Source organism: Crotalus tigris, unplaced genomic scaffold (genome assembly GCF_016545835.1).
Source record: "Crotalus tigris isolate CLP2741 ecotype Arizona unplaced genomic scaffold, ASM1654583v1 scf7180000023579.1091882, whole genome shotgun sequence".
In the NCBI taxonomy this organism is placed as follows: Eukaryota; Metazoa; Chordata; class Lepidosauria; order Squamata; family Viperidae; genus Crotalus; species Crotalus tigris.
Window position 1 is genome coordinate 694279 of NW_024100054.1, and position 15798 is coordinate 710076.

The following is a 15798-nucleotide window of genomic DNA, read 5'->3' on the forward strand; positions in this document are numbered from 1 at the left end:
AGCTGCAAGATTATTGGTGGGGCAATATTGGAAGAAAAACTCACTGCCTACTTTGGAAGAATGGACACTTAAGGTGTCTAATTTAGCAGAAATGGAGAAAATCTCTGCCTACTTGAAGGACCATTCACAAGATACATTATGGTTTGGAGAAGATGGATTGATTATATTCAAAAGAAATATGAAACTGAAAAGTATTATCTTGCTTTTGAGTAGAGTTTAGATAATTATTAATAGTTTTAATTATATTATTATTTTTTTTAATTTGTTAATATTTGTTTTGAGAAGGAGTTAAAGTGTGTTATGGTTTTGATTGATAGTATAGCTGGTTTATGTTAGTTAGATTATGTTTGTTTATTTGTTACCCTGTAATCAGCTCTGGGAAGTGGGGGAGGGGGGGAAGGGGAGAGGGGTGGGGGGTTTATATTGTAATAAATTTTTTAAAACTTTTAATAAAAAAAAACCAGTACATTCTATTGGGGTACATTGGCAAGATCTTTAACTGGTAAGTTACATGGCTTTTTTTCCTTTGCAGCATTCCACCAAATCTATTCTGGAGAGTCTCTTAAGATCCAGAGATTTATGCTGGCCTGTGAGACAGCTAATCTGATGTAGCTAAAGTATCATGCCATGGCAAACAGATGAAATAAACAAAAATCCATTTTCTTACGTCTGAATTGTGTTTTTTCAATATTAACATTATAAGCATTCCTGAAAAGATTGTTACCACAATCTTACCTTTACTATATGCATGTCTACTCCATACATTTCGAGCCATTTTGCTTTGTTCAAATAGTTTGTTTCTGCCTGAGCTGGTGACTGACCCCTGAAATAATATATGTAACACAAAAATTACAGCAAAACTATAAAATCCTTCCGGAGAAAACTGACTACACATATGTTTAAAAGTGCCCAAGACAAACTAAAGAGTACCAGTTCTAATTCAAATGGGCCATAGATGCTTATTTCGCTTAGAAATGTAAGAACTGGGAAAATACTACACCGCATAATTAAGCTGTGGAAACTTGTACAGTTGAAACTTGTACAGTTGTTCTGATAAATTTGGAGATGCTAAATTTGTGCACTAGTATTTAAAAAATACCAGATGGTTTTAAGATCTGTTGGTATTTGCTCTGTAGAGAAAAATAGATGGCATAATATTGAAAAACAGCTTCTCCTTTATCTGGCTTTTAAGTACAGAGCAAAATCGCAACTACTCTGCATTTAGGGGGGATTCAGATTCTTGATCCCCATCCTGGGGAACCTCTGGTGAAAACTAAAAAGAAAATGAGGATAAAGCTAGTACACATACTACGACATAAATGTTATCAAAAAGATATATTCTGTGTAGTTGTTTAAAATAGTATTTGACATAATAATTAACATTATGGTCTCTCTTGTAGGGATCAATTACAGATCTACAAATTTTGATGAAATCCCAATTTATGCTAAATACTAAAAAAAAAAAGTTATCAATAACATGCCACAATGGACAGAAAATAATACATACATATACAAAATTATATGGGAGGGACAAGTTGTGAATATTTACAATCCAGGACTTAGTTACCTGTATTCCTTCCACTTTTCAAAAATGGCCAGTTCCATCTCTTCACTTTGACTGGGCACAAATCTGAATTCTGACACTATGTCTGGGATGTGCTCAATAGGATCATAATCCCCAAGTTCAGCTGCAAAAAGCAGGGTATCTCAGTCACTCACTCAATACAAATAGTCTTTCTCTCTCAGTTAGATTGGTTGGAACTGTTAATATCCAAAATGCTCAAGTATGGAATCTTTCACTCTCTAGGACAGGGGTAGGCAACCTTGCCTCTTTTATGACTCGTGGACTTCAACTCCCAGAATTCCTGAGCCAGCTGCTGGCTTAAGAATTCTGGGAATTGAAGTCCACGAGTCATAAAAGAGCCAAGGTTGCCTACCCCTGCTCTAGGAGCTTAAAACTCTTTATTAACTTGCTGTGTTTTAGCTATCATAAAATGAGAGAACATTTAGTGTTGATAAATAAATATATTTATCTCCTACGTTGGTCTCCTCCAATGTCATACAAATGGAATTTTGCTTGCCCAATAGGTATGCTCCATATTCTTATTTCTCCCGTATTCTCCCCCACACATGCTCTAAACCTGCTGAACAGAGTAGAAAATCTCTTTAATTAGACATGCCTCTTTCTCTTGAGAATGGCTAATGCAACTACAATCTCAAAGGAGTATCACCAGGTTTTTATACTTTACTATTTCTTATTTGTATAAAGTTATCTTGCAATAAGGGATACACTTCTATAAACCCAATTTACAGAATTAGGCTGGAATATTGGATATATATTTTCCCCCAAATTAACGCAATTTTATTTAAATTCTAATAGATTATTTTCAAAAATGAAAAGTTTTACATTGGTGTGTGTTAAACAGAATATATGTCTACGTATTTAAATTAAAAAAAATCAATGTTGTCTGGTATAAATTAGCATCCTAAGACCATCTTTGCACATTAGCAGTGATTCAGAAACTCAGGACCACCACCTTTTCATAACTTTTCTGCAATACTGAGAATGATTTTGGCTACATAAATATAATTTTATTGCCCTCCTCTTCTTGCATATGGGCTGACTCTCCTCTCAGCTTAATTAGCTTACAGATGCTATGCAGTTAAATATGGCTTGATTACACATAAATCTAATCAGTAGAGCCCAGCAGTTTGCATAAAGAACAAAACAATAAAAGAACATATACTATAGTAGCTATAGTTAAGCTAGTAGCAAATAATGGAAACAACACTGATATAACTTAAAAAGGGATGTAGTACATTTTTATATCATATATAATGAATTGTGCAAGAAAGAAAATTCACTTTTGCATTTCAAAGCAACATATTGAATAACATAACTGATTTATATGATTTTGTGCAGGTATCAGGAAACAAAATATTTGCCATTTGCAGTTTTGATTTTATACATGGAAAAAAAAAATCCCTGAACACTCTTTATTCCTAGACAAAAAATGAATATCCAATTATAAATCTGTTATCTATAATGAGAACTATCTAAAGCCAAAAAGCACTTTAGTAGCACTAAAGCCTCCAAAACTGGTGTCCTATAAATATTCCACTGAATTGTGCAGAAATTATTTCTGCATAAATAAAGTTTAAGCACTTAAAATAGGAACATGTTTAGGTGAATTATACTTACAAGAATTAAGTAAATATTCTTATGTGGAAATAAACATGAAGTAAATCATTTAAGGACACCATATGATAAAATCACACATAAGAGTTGTACACATTTGTTAAAATTCAAGTTTATTAAAGCTAAAGCAAGAAAACTTCTTTTATATTTATGAGAAACAATAAAAAATAAGTAAAATCCTGGCAGCTTTTTAAGAGACCTTGGGAAAGATGACAAAAGCATTGCCATACTCGGTGTAGGATTCCAACTGTCAGCCAGGTTTGTAACCATTTTGCTATTCTCTGAGTTTTTCAGAACAAAATTCAAATAACAAAAATAGTTATTTTACTGAAGAAAGCTGATTCTTCCTACTCCTGTTTAATCCCCCTCCTCAGATAAAGATCATAGCTCTGCAAGCCTCAGAATTCCATTCATACTTCTTAATCATGATGGGTTGTAAAATAGTTGTCCAAAGCTGAAATCTTGGTGGTTAACATTATTTGACGGTTGCCCTATCAGCTTTATAATCCTGTGGTTGGATTGAACATGAAATAGATCCTTCATGTACAAAAGTGACCAAGCATGTGCATGTGGTTTGCTACTGGCAAAGGAAACCTGTTTGGCTTGAAGAAGTCCATGGTTTTAAGCAGCACACCCACACAAAATTCTCCAGGCAACTTACCTTGTAACATGTAAGCTGCTAATTGCACTGCTGTTTCAAAGGGACATTCCAATCTATAATAAGAAAAAAATGTATCAAACAAACTGTTCTAATATTTTCTTTCCTTCCAGCATTTATTGGTAACCTTAATCCCAAAGGACTGGGCTGTAGGCTGTGTAGAAATATAATTAGATTTTAAAGGAAGGGAGGAAGGGAATAATGTGTTTCAATAAACTGGAAAAGTGTGCTTGCATTTGATGGTCAGAAACCAAACTAAAACAATCTTAGTACAATGAGAGCTGTGCCTACAAGAAGAAAGGACGGTAGGTTGTGTAAATTCAGAAAAGCATTCAAAAAGCCCTGATTACATGCAATACCATATCTTTCTTTGTGGTCTGTCTTGATAGCAAGGTAATGTGAGGTTTTTGCATGACTCAGGAAAGTAGAAAGTACTCTTTTCCAAAGCATGCATCCAATGGCTACTCTTGCTGAATATGCAAAATGTAATGCTTGACAAATGTAGATGCCCAAAGACAACACAGAATCTCTTACCCAGGTCCAGTGAGCTACAGATATGAACAGTACAAGGGAAATAATCTAGCAGCTGAACTACCTGATAACGATGAGTCACCGCAGAATAGTATTTGATTCACACAGGAAAATTCTTCCTAGGGCCTTGACTGTAAACAAAAACTCCTTCGGTTCCACAAAAGACAACAGTCTCAGCTAAAGAGGCTACTACTAACATCTACAAATTTTAACCATGGAAGGCTTTTTCTAGTTTGTGGTAGGGTTAGGAAATAAAATTGGCAATCTGAAAAAAGATAGCGAGATAGCTTTAGAAATAAAATTTAGCGTGAAAGGAAGGACACTTCATAGTCCCTGACTCCCAGAGATCTGGATGCCTCCCACTACTCTGATGACATTCAGGAAGCTATTGAAGTTGTGGCTAAAAAACACTTAACACAGGGGATCAAGTATGTGCCTTGCAATAAGCCCAACTCAAGATTTAGCATGTTGTGTGAATTAAGTTTTAGTACAATTATCAATAGTACTTACTTGCCACTCAAAATATCCTGCTTTAGTTGAAGAACAAATAAATATCTGTTTTAAAAGGGAAAAGCAAGAAAAATGTTAGTGAGGATGCAAGGATATTTTGAGGCTTTGAACAGTTTAGGACCTTGCTTTTTAAAAAATGTTTTAGGAATAAATGAACTTAGAAATACTGAAAAGGGTTAATTTATACATTCTGAGCATTAAACTGTATGATGGAATGGAGTGCTAATAATATTCCAAAAAGAACATCACTATTCAGCTTTATCAAACAACAGAATCATATCTATTAGACATAATGGATAGCAACTGCACATCACTATTATATGATTATATATAACCCAGATAGAAATGCAACATTATACAACACTGAACAATTTCTATGGCAAACTGCAAAATATGTCAAAAGCATCACCTAGAAAGTAAGGAGTACTATTCATGCATGACTGGATTACAGATATTGGGGAAATAAATGAATCTGAAATTACAGAAAAGTTAGATTTGTATAATGTAGTAAAACAGGGAGAAATTAATAAGAGTTTTGTGATGAGGATTTTTTCCTTGTTAATACATACATGAAATTGCTATCAAGCACCATAAATATACTCTACAGCATAAGATCACTACTGCATAGGCACAATCCTCAAATCAAATCAGTTACATAAAGGAAAACAGAAGATGAGATATACATTCACTCAGCTAGAACATTTCCAGCTGCAGATTGTAGACAGATTATGAATTACAGGTATAAAATATTTGGGTTAAGATCAGAAGATTAAAGAAAAATAAATATTTTCATAGAGAAGAGAAATGTGTGAAAAGGGGCGTTGACTTACCTAAACGCCTTTTCTCAGCACGGAGATGGATAATCCACGTAGTGGGTTGAGACTGTATTCCTGGCCAATCAGATCAGTCAGCCAAAGTTGCCACACCTGTCCTGGACCACGATTTCCCAGTCTTGACACGAGCGTAGCCATTGACTGACAGTAAGACGTTTTGGCTCAACTAAATATACCCTATTATCCTAGTCTATAAGGGTGGGTGTGGATTATCCATCTCCGTGCTGAGAAAAGGCGTTCAGGTAAGTCAACGCCCCTTCTCCAGCACTGGAGATGGATAATCAACGCAGTGGGACATACCAAAGCCTATTGTCCCTTGGGTTGGGGAATAGACTGGTCCCGTGTGTAACTTTGGTCTAGAAGCTGCTGGAGAACCCTCCTACCGAAGGAGGCCTCTGCAGAGGAGTACTTGTCGATTTTGTAATGGCGAATGAATGGAGAGGGAAAGGCCCAAGTGGCTGCCCTGCACACTTCTTCAATAGAAGCCTGCATGGCCCATGCTGCTGAGGTGGCAGCACTCCTTGTGGAGTGGGCCGTGATATGCTTGGGGACTTGCAAGGACTCCGCCTGGTATGCCCCAGTGATGCATGCCCTAATCCACCTACCGATGGTAGAGGACGGGACCTTCCGGCCCCTAGTAGCGGGGTGGAAGGATATGAAAAGCGCTGCCGAGCGTCGGAATTCCACTGTGCGCGAAATGTAATGTCTTAGTGCCCTTCGTACGTCCAAGGTGTGCCATTGTTGCTCCAGGGGATGAGCTGGATTTGGACAGAAGTCTGGTAGGACTATTTCTTGTGATCTGTGAAAAAAGGAGTTGACCTTTGGAATGAAGGAAGGGTCTATTCTTAGGACTACCTTGTCCCTGTGAAAGTGACACAGGTCCTTCCTCGTTGAGAGAGAAGCTAACTCGGATATCCATCGAGCTGACGTGATAGCTACTAAGAATGCTACCTTATGGGTCAGGTAGCGAATGTCACGTTTTGAGTGGTTCGAAGGGCGCTCTGGTAAGAGCTTGTAGTACTCGTGGTAGTTCCCACGATGGATACCTGTGCACGGTTGGCGGTCTGATATTCGCAGCCCCCTTGAGAAAGGATCGTATTAAGGGAATGCTTGCCCAAGGATTCACCGGGGCTGGCAGAAAATATAGTTGAGAGGGCGGCGATTTGCCTGCGCAGCGTGTTTGGCGAGAGGTCCCTCTCTAGGCCATCTAGTAAAAATTCTAGGATCTTGGGAACCGTGATCCCTTCGAGTAACAATTCCTGTTTAGAGTACCATGATTGGAAGCTTCTCCACGTGGCCTCGTAGATATGCTTCGTGGAGGGGCACCTTGATGCCTGTATGACCCTAATTACACCCTGTGAGCAAGCCCCCTTGGTTAAAATTGACCGTTCAAGAGCCAGACGGCTAGTTGTAGCCATTGTGGCTCTGGGTGGGAGATCTCCCCCTGCTTGAGGGAGATCCTCTCCGGAGGAGTCTGCTATGGATTCGTGTGGGAGAGACTCCTCAGGTCTGCGAACCAAGGTCTCCTTGGCCAATAAGGGGCCACAAGGATTACCCTGGCTCTTTCCCGTAGAATCTTGCGTACTACCGCCGGAAGGAGAGGTAAGGGTGGAAACGCGTACAGGAGTCCCCTTGGCCATGGGCTCCATAACGCATCCGTCTGCTCTGCTCCCCTGGATGGGAATCGGGAGAAGAAGCGAGTTAGGTGGGCATTGGAAGGAGAGGCAAATAGGTCCACCTGGGGAAGCCCAAAGCAGTGACAGATCTCCCTGAAGATCTTTGGGTGTAGTTGTCACTCCGAGTGATCTATTGTTGATCTGCTCAACAGATCTGCTTGGATGTTTGCCTCCCCCGATATGTGGTCGGCCTTTATGGAGGCCAGATTTTGTTCCGCCCAGGCCCCCAGTAGGAAGGCCTCGGCCGAGAGCGAGCGTGTGTGCCCCCCCGACGGTTTATGTGGGCCTTGGCTGTCACGTTGTCCGTCAGGACCAGTACATGCCTGCTTTTTATGCTGCTGTGGAAATGCCTTAACGCTAGGTGAATAGCCCGCAGCTCAAGCCAGTTTATGTTGTGTCGGAGATCCACCGCTGACCAGCAGCCCTGTGTCCACTTGGTCCCCAAGTGGGCTCCCCAGCCAAATAAACTCGCATCTGTTGTGACTACTACTCTGTCTGGTTCCCTGAAGGGGGACCCCCTGAGAGAGCTGGAGATAGCCACCACCTGAGGGAGTGTCGTACTCTCAGAGGTATGCCTACCCTCTTCCGGGATGCACTGATTTGTTGTCTCTGAAACGGGAGCATGAACCACTGCAGTTCTCTTGAGTGCAGCCTTGCCCAAGGAACTATTGCTATGGTCGATATCATCTTCCCTAGCAGCTGGGAGAGGCAGACCAGCGTCACTGACTGACCGCGGCTTACCTATTTTACGGCTTTCCTTATGCTGCTGAGGCGTTCCTGTGATAGGTACACCTTGCACTCCTCTGTGTCTATGACCGCTCCCAGATGGAGTATTCTCGTAGTTGGGGTTAGGTGGATCTTTGGAAAGTTCACCGAGAAGCCGTGGTCCTGCAGCAGCTTTATCACTGACTTTAGGTCCGCCTGAGATTGTTGGGCGGACGATGACTGGATTAGAATATCGTCCAGGTAGCACTGGACTCTGATCGGGACGTTTCTTAGGCGTGCTGCCAGAACCGCCAGAATCTTGGTGAACACCCTGGGCGCTGATGACAGGCCGAATGGAAGTGCCCTGTATTGAAAATGGTGCCCCCTGTAGGCGAACCGTAGAAAGCGGCGGTGAGCCAGAGAGATAGGGATGTGCAAGTATGCCTCCGTGAGGTCGATCGATGCCAGAAAATCCCCTTTCCTTACGCTTCCAAGGATGGAGCGTAGTGTCTGCATTTTGAATTTGCGGTATTTTATGTAGAAATTTAGCCTTTTCAAATCCAAAACGGCTCTCCAACCCCCCGAGGGTTTTGGGACCACGAAGAGGATAGAATAAAACCCCTGGTCTCTCTGGTTCATAGGCACCGGCTCTACGGCCCGTATGTTTAGAAGGTGCTGAACGGCCTCGTTCATGAGCCTTCTCTTTGTTGGGTTTGTGGGACAGGGGCACGGGCGGAAGCGGTTCGGGGGCTTTGAGAGAAATTCTAGAGATAGACCATGACGTATGGTGTTCCTGACCCATACGTCCGTGGTGGTCTCTTCCCACTGGGGAGCAAACCCTGCTAGTCTGCCCCCTATGGGAAGGTCTGGGTGGGAGTCATCTGGTATGGCGGAAGGGGCGGTTGTTCCCCCGAAAGGGCCGTCTTCCCTGTGTTTGCCTATTTCTTGTGTTCTGTCTGTCCCGTCTTTCCCTATCCTGTCTAGCTTGGAAGGGTTGGGAATTTTGGAAGTAGTTGACCCTGGTTTCCGTACGAAAGGATTGTTTCCTTCCCCAGGAGCCGGGTCTCTTGTCCTGCCTTTTAAGCAGGTGTTTAAGGACCTTGCGCTTGTCCTTGTTCTCTGTCAGGTACGGCGTTAGTGCCTCACCAAACAGCTTTGCCCCTTGGTACGGAGCCGAAGCCAATTTCCACTTGGATTTGGTATCCGCCTGCCAGTTCTTTAGCCAGAGGAGGCGCCTGCTCGTGTTGTTTGCCGCCATTGCCTTGGCTGAAAACCTGGTCGCTAAAAGTGTCGCGTCCGACGCATATTCCGTGGCCGCTACCATTTTGCTGAGTTCCTGGTGAGTGCGTACGTCCTCCATGGGAACCCAGCCCTGTAACTCACGGAGCCAACAGTGTGGCTCTGGTGAAAAAGGATGCGGAGGTAGTCGCCCTGGTAGCCCAAGCTATTGCCTGGTGCATTCTCCTGTAGTTGGACTCACTCTTTCGGTCCTCGGCTTTAAGAGCCTCAGCAAAATCTCCTGATATGGCCGTGTCCGATATCAGGGGACCTATGGGTTCGTCCACCACCGGCACCTCCAATGTTCCCTCTAGCTCCCTTGCTACGTTAAATAGCTTCCTCTCCGCATTGCTAGGAAGCGGTAGGGAGGTTGGCGCTGCCCACTGTTTCCTTATTGTGTTTAGGAACATGGTCGGGCATGGTATGCGGTATTGAGTGGTTACCTTTTCGGCGAACGTCGGCTCAGCCTCCGTGTCAACTGTGACAGGCTCCGCTGGTGTCCCATGTCCCAGATGGGCTGTGGCCTCAGCCTTGCGCAGAATGGTAACAAAAAGAGAAGGGTTAAACAGACCGCTGAAGGACGGCCCTTGAGGTGAGGTGTCCTCCTCTTCCTCAGACATTTGAATCCCTTGTGACGTACCTGGCTGGTCCAGGTAAGCTTCCTCTGAGACCGACGAGTCTGAGAAGGAGGAGAGATCCTGATGGTCCTCCGTTTCCTCTCGATGCCTCGTTCTAAGTCCTAGAGGCTTGGCTTTGGAAGTTTGAGCCCTGGCCTCAAATGCATGGTCCACTGCCTGTGCTATTAGGGTAGCTAGCAGATCCCCCGTCAATGCAGGAGGAGTAACCATTGCCTGCGACCCTGCAGGTGCTGTGGTTAGCATGGTCCTCGGGGTTTCCTGTAACCTCCGTGGGGAAGGGGATCGGGAGAGCGATGAGAACTCGGCTATCCCGCCCTCTGTTTGGGACTGTGATGAGTTCCCTAATGACCAAACGCCCCGTGGGGATGTAGGGAGACCCAGCGGTAGATCGGGACCTATCCCCCCATTCTGCCTATTTTCAATTCTGGCCCTTTTCTGGGCTCTGTTGAACTCCTTTTCTAGGGCTTGGTGTCTTCTGATTGCCTGTTTGTCAGCCTTCTTTGATGACTTCCTTGCAGCCTTTCTAGGGGCTGCAGAGGATTCCGAATCCTCTGAAGCGGGTGCTCCAGAGGATGAAGGCAGGGCTCCAGTGGAGGGAATGATTGCTTCCTCCATTCTCCACTAACGCCGGGCCGCGATAGGGGGGACCCAGGTAGTAGGAGAGCTCCAACTTTGAGTAAGGACAGGCGCACTACTGGGGGCGTCTGGAACTCAGGAGCAAAATTGTCAGAGTTAGTCACTGTGCACGGATAAGAACAGGCACGCTAATGGGAATGCCTGGAACCCGGCTTGACTATGGTGGGTAAGGACAGGCACGCGACTGGGGATGCCTGGAACCCACCACTAAATCCAGAAGCGTACGGGCCACTAATGGGGGACCCGAAGTCCGGAAGGAGCCAAAGGCAACTAAACACACTTAGTTATGAAAGGTTCTTATTTACTTTGGATTGAAGACACCATGTCCTGGAACAAGCAGGTATGTGTCTGATTTGACTGTCTCTAAATGAATAATAGAAGCTCTAGTATCCTAGTACTGCTTGCCTATTCATTTACTCCAGCGGCTGGACCTAGGCTTCTCAGGGAGCCTTGGATCCCCTGCTTGCACAAAATATGGCCGCCGCTGCCAGGAGACTACTGCGCATGTGTTAAAGAAGCAGGAGACTACTGCGCCTGTGCTAAAAGGCTGCCGGTGCCACGTGCGGTTGTAACAAAGAGCCGCGCGTGCTCCCAGCTGCCCAGACAATGGCACCTCGTTTAAAAGACCCTGAGCAGCCTGGTGAGTGAAAGAAACTGCTCCTTCGCTCGCCAGCTGTTTCCCGTAATCAATCTCCCTCCCAGCATGCGTCCCCTTTGTCCTCCGCTTCCCTTGCTAATTGCTTGTCTTTCTGTCTTTTTTTTTTTTTTAAACGCGAGGGGTTGCCCGAGCCTCCCCGTTTGTTTAAGGCGGCTGCCGGCTGCTCCAGCTGTGGGAAGGTGGTTGGGGTTTGGGTGAGGGAGGGGAGTTAGGGAATTCCCCCTTTTAAGTGAGGATGGTTTCCCCTGTAGGGAATCTGACTTCCTGAGTCTTATAATTTAGCAAGGGAATTTTAGAGTAATCAATTAAATTGAATTACATTATCTCTAATTAACTTTTAAACTAAGCAATTTCAGCTACTAGAAAAAAATCCCCCCAATGGAAAGGAACTATACCTGCCCAGGAGCCAAAGTTGTACGTCTGTCTGTGTGGCCAGATCAGTCAAGATTGAGAAATCGTGGTCCAGGACAGGCGTGGCAACTTTGGCTGACTGATCTGATTGGCCAGGAATACAGTCTCAACCCACTGCGTGGATTATCCATCTCCAGTGCTGGAGAACAATTAGAAGAAAAAACATGTAGAAGAAAAAAACCCAACATTTATCTAAATGGAAAAGATGTAAGTGGCATTCAGAACAAGGTATCGTAATAACCAGAGAAAACAGAAGATGAAAGTCTTCATCAATAAGGAAGATATGAAATGACTGAACATAAGCTTCCGGTGTTAAGCAAGAATAAAAGAGGAAAGATATATCTACCCCAAATTGTAATAACCAAAAGAAAATAATAACAAAAGGAAAAAGATATTTTTAAGAAGACTCCTTCTAGTGAAGAAAACACTGGATATGGGATGTACCATTAAGACTTGGCTGAATGAAAATGGAAAAAAAATTGTATCTGAAATTTGTGTGAGTAGATTTTCAGGTGACACCAGACTAGAAACAAGAGGTTACAATAGTACTGCAGGGAAAATTGTGATCACTTTAACCTGCTTCCATAGAGTTGCATAGAGATTGGAAAAGACTTAAGAGGCTAGAAAATGTGAAACTTCCATTAACTCTTCCTACAAACAAAATTTTACATAACAACAGAACAGTACATGAAGAGAAAAACACCAAATGAACAGGAAGACTTCACAAAGGCAAAGGATTATCAACTAGGTAGCAAATATAAGACACATAATAGAGAGAGCAAGGTATTTTCTAAAGAAGTTTTATCTCTGCTTTACTGATTATAGGAAGACCTTTGATTGCATAGATCATGGCAAAATATGGGTGAACCAGAACAATTTATTATTCCTCAAAAGAACAAGAAGCTACTGTTAGAACTGAAAGTGAAGAAATAGAGTAGGGAAGAGAATGAGACAAGGATGAGACTGTCCTCCTATTTATTGAAATTACACAAGGAATATATTATGTCAATGGCAAAATTGGAAGAGATGGCAACTGGAATCAAAACTGAAGGTTGGAACACTAACAATCTGTGTGATATGCAGACAATACCATACTGTTAGCTAAAACAAAATAAAATAAGCTGACAAAGACAAAATGGAGAGCTCATTATGAAAATAAAAATGGAAACTAAAAAGTCTGGGTTAATGTCAACCAGTATATTCAATGCCCTCACTGTTTATGACGGATAAAGTGATAGTGGTACATTAGACAGCCCACGACCCATTGTGTCACTATTTCAGAAGTTGTTTCCTTACATAAACAGAGAAAATGACCATGGGTGGGCAAAAGAGCAGGGGGGTTGTGTGTGACTTCCAATTTTCCCATTGACTTTCTGGTGGGAAGTTGGCAAGGAGGTTAGAAATTAGAGTCACATAATTGTGTCTGACCATGGCAATGCAGCAATACTGAAGCAGTTACAAATTTGCCAAATCCCATGATAATAAAGGGTCCATAATTTTAGATGCATTCTTTCATTTAGCCCATTTGAGGGATGTTGATTCACAAACTTGCCCTATAATGCTTCATGTCATGGATGTCATAAAGAGACACAGGAGTTTTAGTAGCATATACACAGTTTCAGTATGCTGGAGATAGGTAGGAAGGCAATGACCTTATCTGATCATGATAGATTTTTTGTCATATCTCTATGACAATACATATTAGAATAGTTACTGCAAGAGTTTAGCAGTGTTGAAGTATGGCTGTGACAACTAATCACTGAGAAAGAGTGACAGAAAGAAGACAGATGCTTTCAGTGTTATGGATCTGAAGATGGTTAATAACAACTGCAAGAAGAGCCAATCAGTTGTTTCTGGATAAAAAAGACTGACAGACTGCTTGAGAAGCTGATTGTCAAACAGAAATTCATATATTGGGGAGAAAAGCACAAAGGATTCTCAGTGAAAACACAGAAACAAGGAACAGTCTGTTTTATCACAGAAGAATAACATTCTGATTGAGGAATACTCATTTTCCAATTTCAGTTTCCTCTGTTTTCCTGGGGTGTAATACTGAAATGGGATAAAAGAGAAGTGATTATTTTTAATTATTTTTTTCTACTTTTTCACCATTCAAAGCAATCCCAGAGCAGATTTCTTGGACAAGTCCAAAATCTTTTATATTTGTTTGGTAGAACTTTATTTCATAAGTATTCTCAATAGAATGGGAATGCTATGAGGACTGGATATAAAATTGAATATATTTCACTGATATTTAATGTATGAATTTGCTCCTACCCTTTCACTATTTATTCTAGTGCCTGGCCTTGGGAGCATAACCTGAACACTCAACTTTTATTTAACTATTTAAAAACTAGGAACCTTGCAATATTCATATTCAGATTAGAATGTTATACACTGGGCTAAAAATACAGATCATCAAAATCTTTCTATAGGATTCGTAGTTTTTCTGCTTGCATACAATGTACCTTGTGAGCTCTTCACGTAAGTTGTTTGGTTCAGAAGAATAAAATTTTACACGAAGATGAAGACAGTACGGTGGACCAACTACAGAAAGGAATATGTGTTACTAACAGCAAAGACAATATTTTGCAAAGATGTTCATACAGGTACACATCAATTACAATTGTTCTCAAGATGAAATTAATTTAAAACAATCTAAATACAAAACACACCAGCAATACAGGGTTAAAAATAGGCAGAGGTAATTTTATATTAGGTATTAGAAGCCATTTAAGGTACATTACATTAAGTTGATTTGTCTTGCCAAGAACAGACAAATCTAGGTCAATCCCAGTATTACCAAGCTCTATTCTATGAAGTGAGAAATCCACAGATCTTGGCTGTGGTGTATCAGCACACATTCTACAGATTTAAAGCTGAAACAAGAGGCATTGCATTTTTTGGAGAGTAAAACATTGCAAAGCTATCGAGATAGGTATTTGCAAAGCCCAAACGAAACAGGCATATTATACTGTACTTTCCTAGGAAGAAAGCTTTCTCCTAATTTGTTCCACCTCTCTAGGTCTTCTAATCCTGGAACCTCTCTGAACTTTTAACCAGTCTCCAAAATCTTTACTACTTCTCGGTTTTGCATCTCACTAACACCTACTTCACCTGGGTTATTGAAAGCTTTTGATACTATGTTCTTTTGTTAGCAAAAAATGCAACCGTTCTGCAATAGATTGTGTATGCATTTTGCCTTCACCCATATTGCTACTTAATTTTTGTCATGATAACTAACTTCTGTTCCGTTCTGTTCCATTTCTCATTATCTTTCAATAAGATAAATTCTAGACCAGGTAGTCTCTGATGGTACTAATCATTACCAAATGCTGATTCAGGGTACCTGTTATACTAGAATTTCAAGCTTTCTGGTCTATTCTGTATTTTACTACCAAGAGAATAATTTGAAAAAGCGAGAAATATGAACAATACATTAAAGGGACATATTTTCCTAGAAAATACCACCCTCAATCTGTCTTTCAGTAAAAATGGAAAGATTTTTTTTTTAATAACTATATGCAGGTTGACAACAAGCCAATTTTCTGGGCTGTATATAATTAATTAAATAACTTAAGTCAAAAGGAAATATAATGCCCATTTCCTGTTACCGCAACATTTTTATTTCATTTTGTCAAAATATATTTTAGAGCACTGGTGTCAAACTCGATTGCAATGTTTTTTGTATTGCAATGTTTTTTGACTTTGCGGAGCCGGGGTGGGCATGGCCTATGTGTGACGCATCCGGCCTGTGGACTCCAATTTGACACCCCATTTTAGAGGAACAGTATCCCAAAATATGTACCCAACACTTCATTGAAAAATATATAAAAACTCAACCACTTACTTTTAACTTGTTTTTTTATACTCTTTGTGTTATCCAACCAATGCTGAAAAAAAGAAGAATAATCAGATGAAAACTAAAAAAAAAAAATATTGAATGTAAGAAAAAATTATAAAAGGCATAACAATGGGAAAATACTAAGGTAGGAAGAAAATTATCACAGGAAGGCACAAGCAAAATAATTTTTATTATAATGGTTACCTTTAGATATAGCTGAG

At 41.3% G+C, this 15798-nt stretch overlaps 1 protein-coding gene across 1 annotated transcript in view; it reads right to left on the bottom strand.

Moving 5' to 3' along the window:
- EPB41L5 (erythrocyte membrane protein band 4.1 like 5) overlaps positions 1-15798 on the bottom strand; it is a 75626-nt gene that overhangs the window by 40240 nt on the left and 19588 nt on the right. The window contains exons 4-9 of the mRNA XM_039319359.1: positions 15584-15626; positions 14202-14280; positions 4899-4943; positions 3861-3913; positions 1568-1688; positions 736-823 (exon numbers count right to left, since the gene is read on the bottom strand). Of these exons, the coding sequence (XP_039175293.1) occupies positions 736-823; positions 1568-1688; positions 3861-3913; positions 4899-4943; positions 14202-14280; positions 15584-15626 (429 nt within the window). The remainder of the gene's footprint in view (positions 1-735; positions 824-1567; positions 1689-3860; positions 3914-4898; positions 4944-14201; positions 14281-15583; positions 15627-15798) is intronic.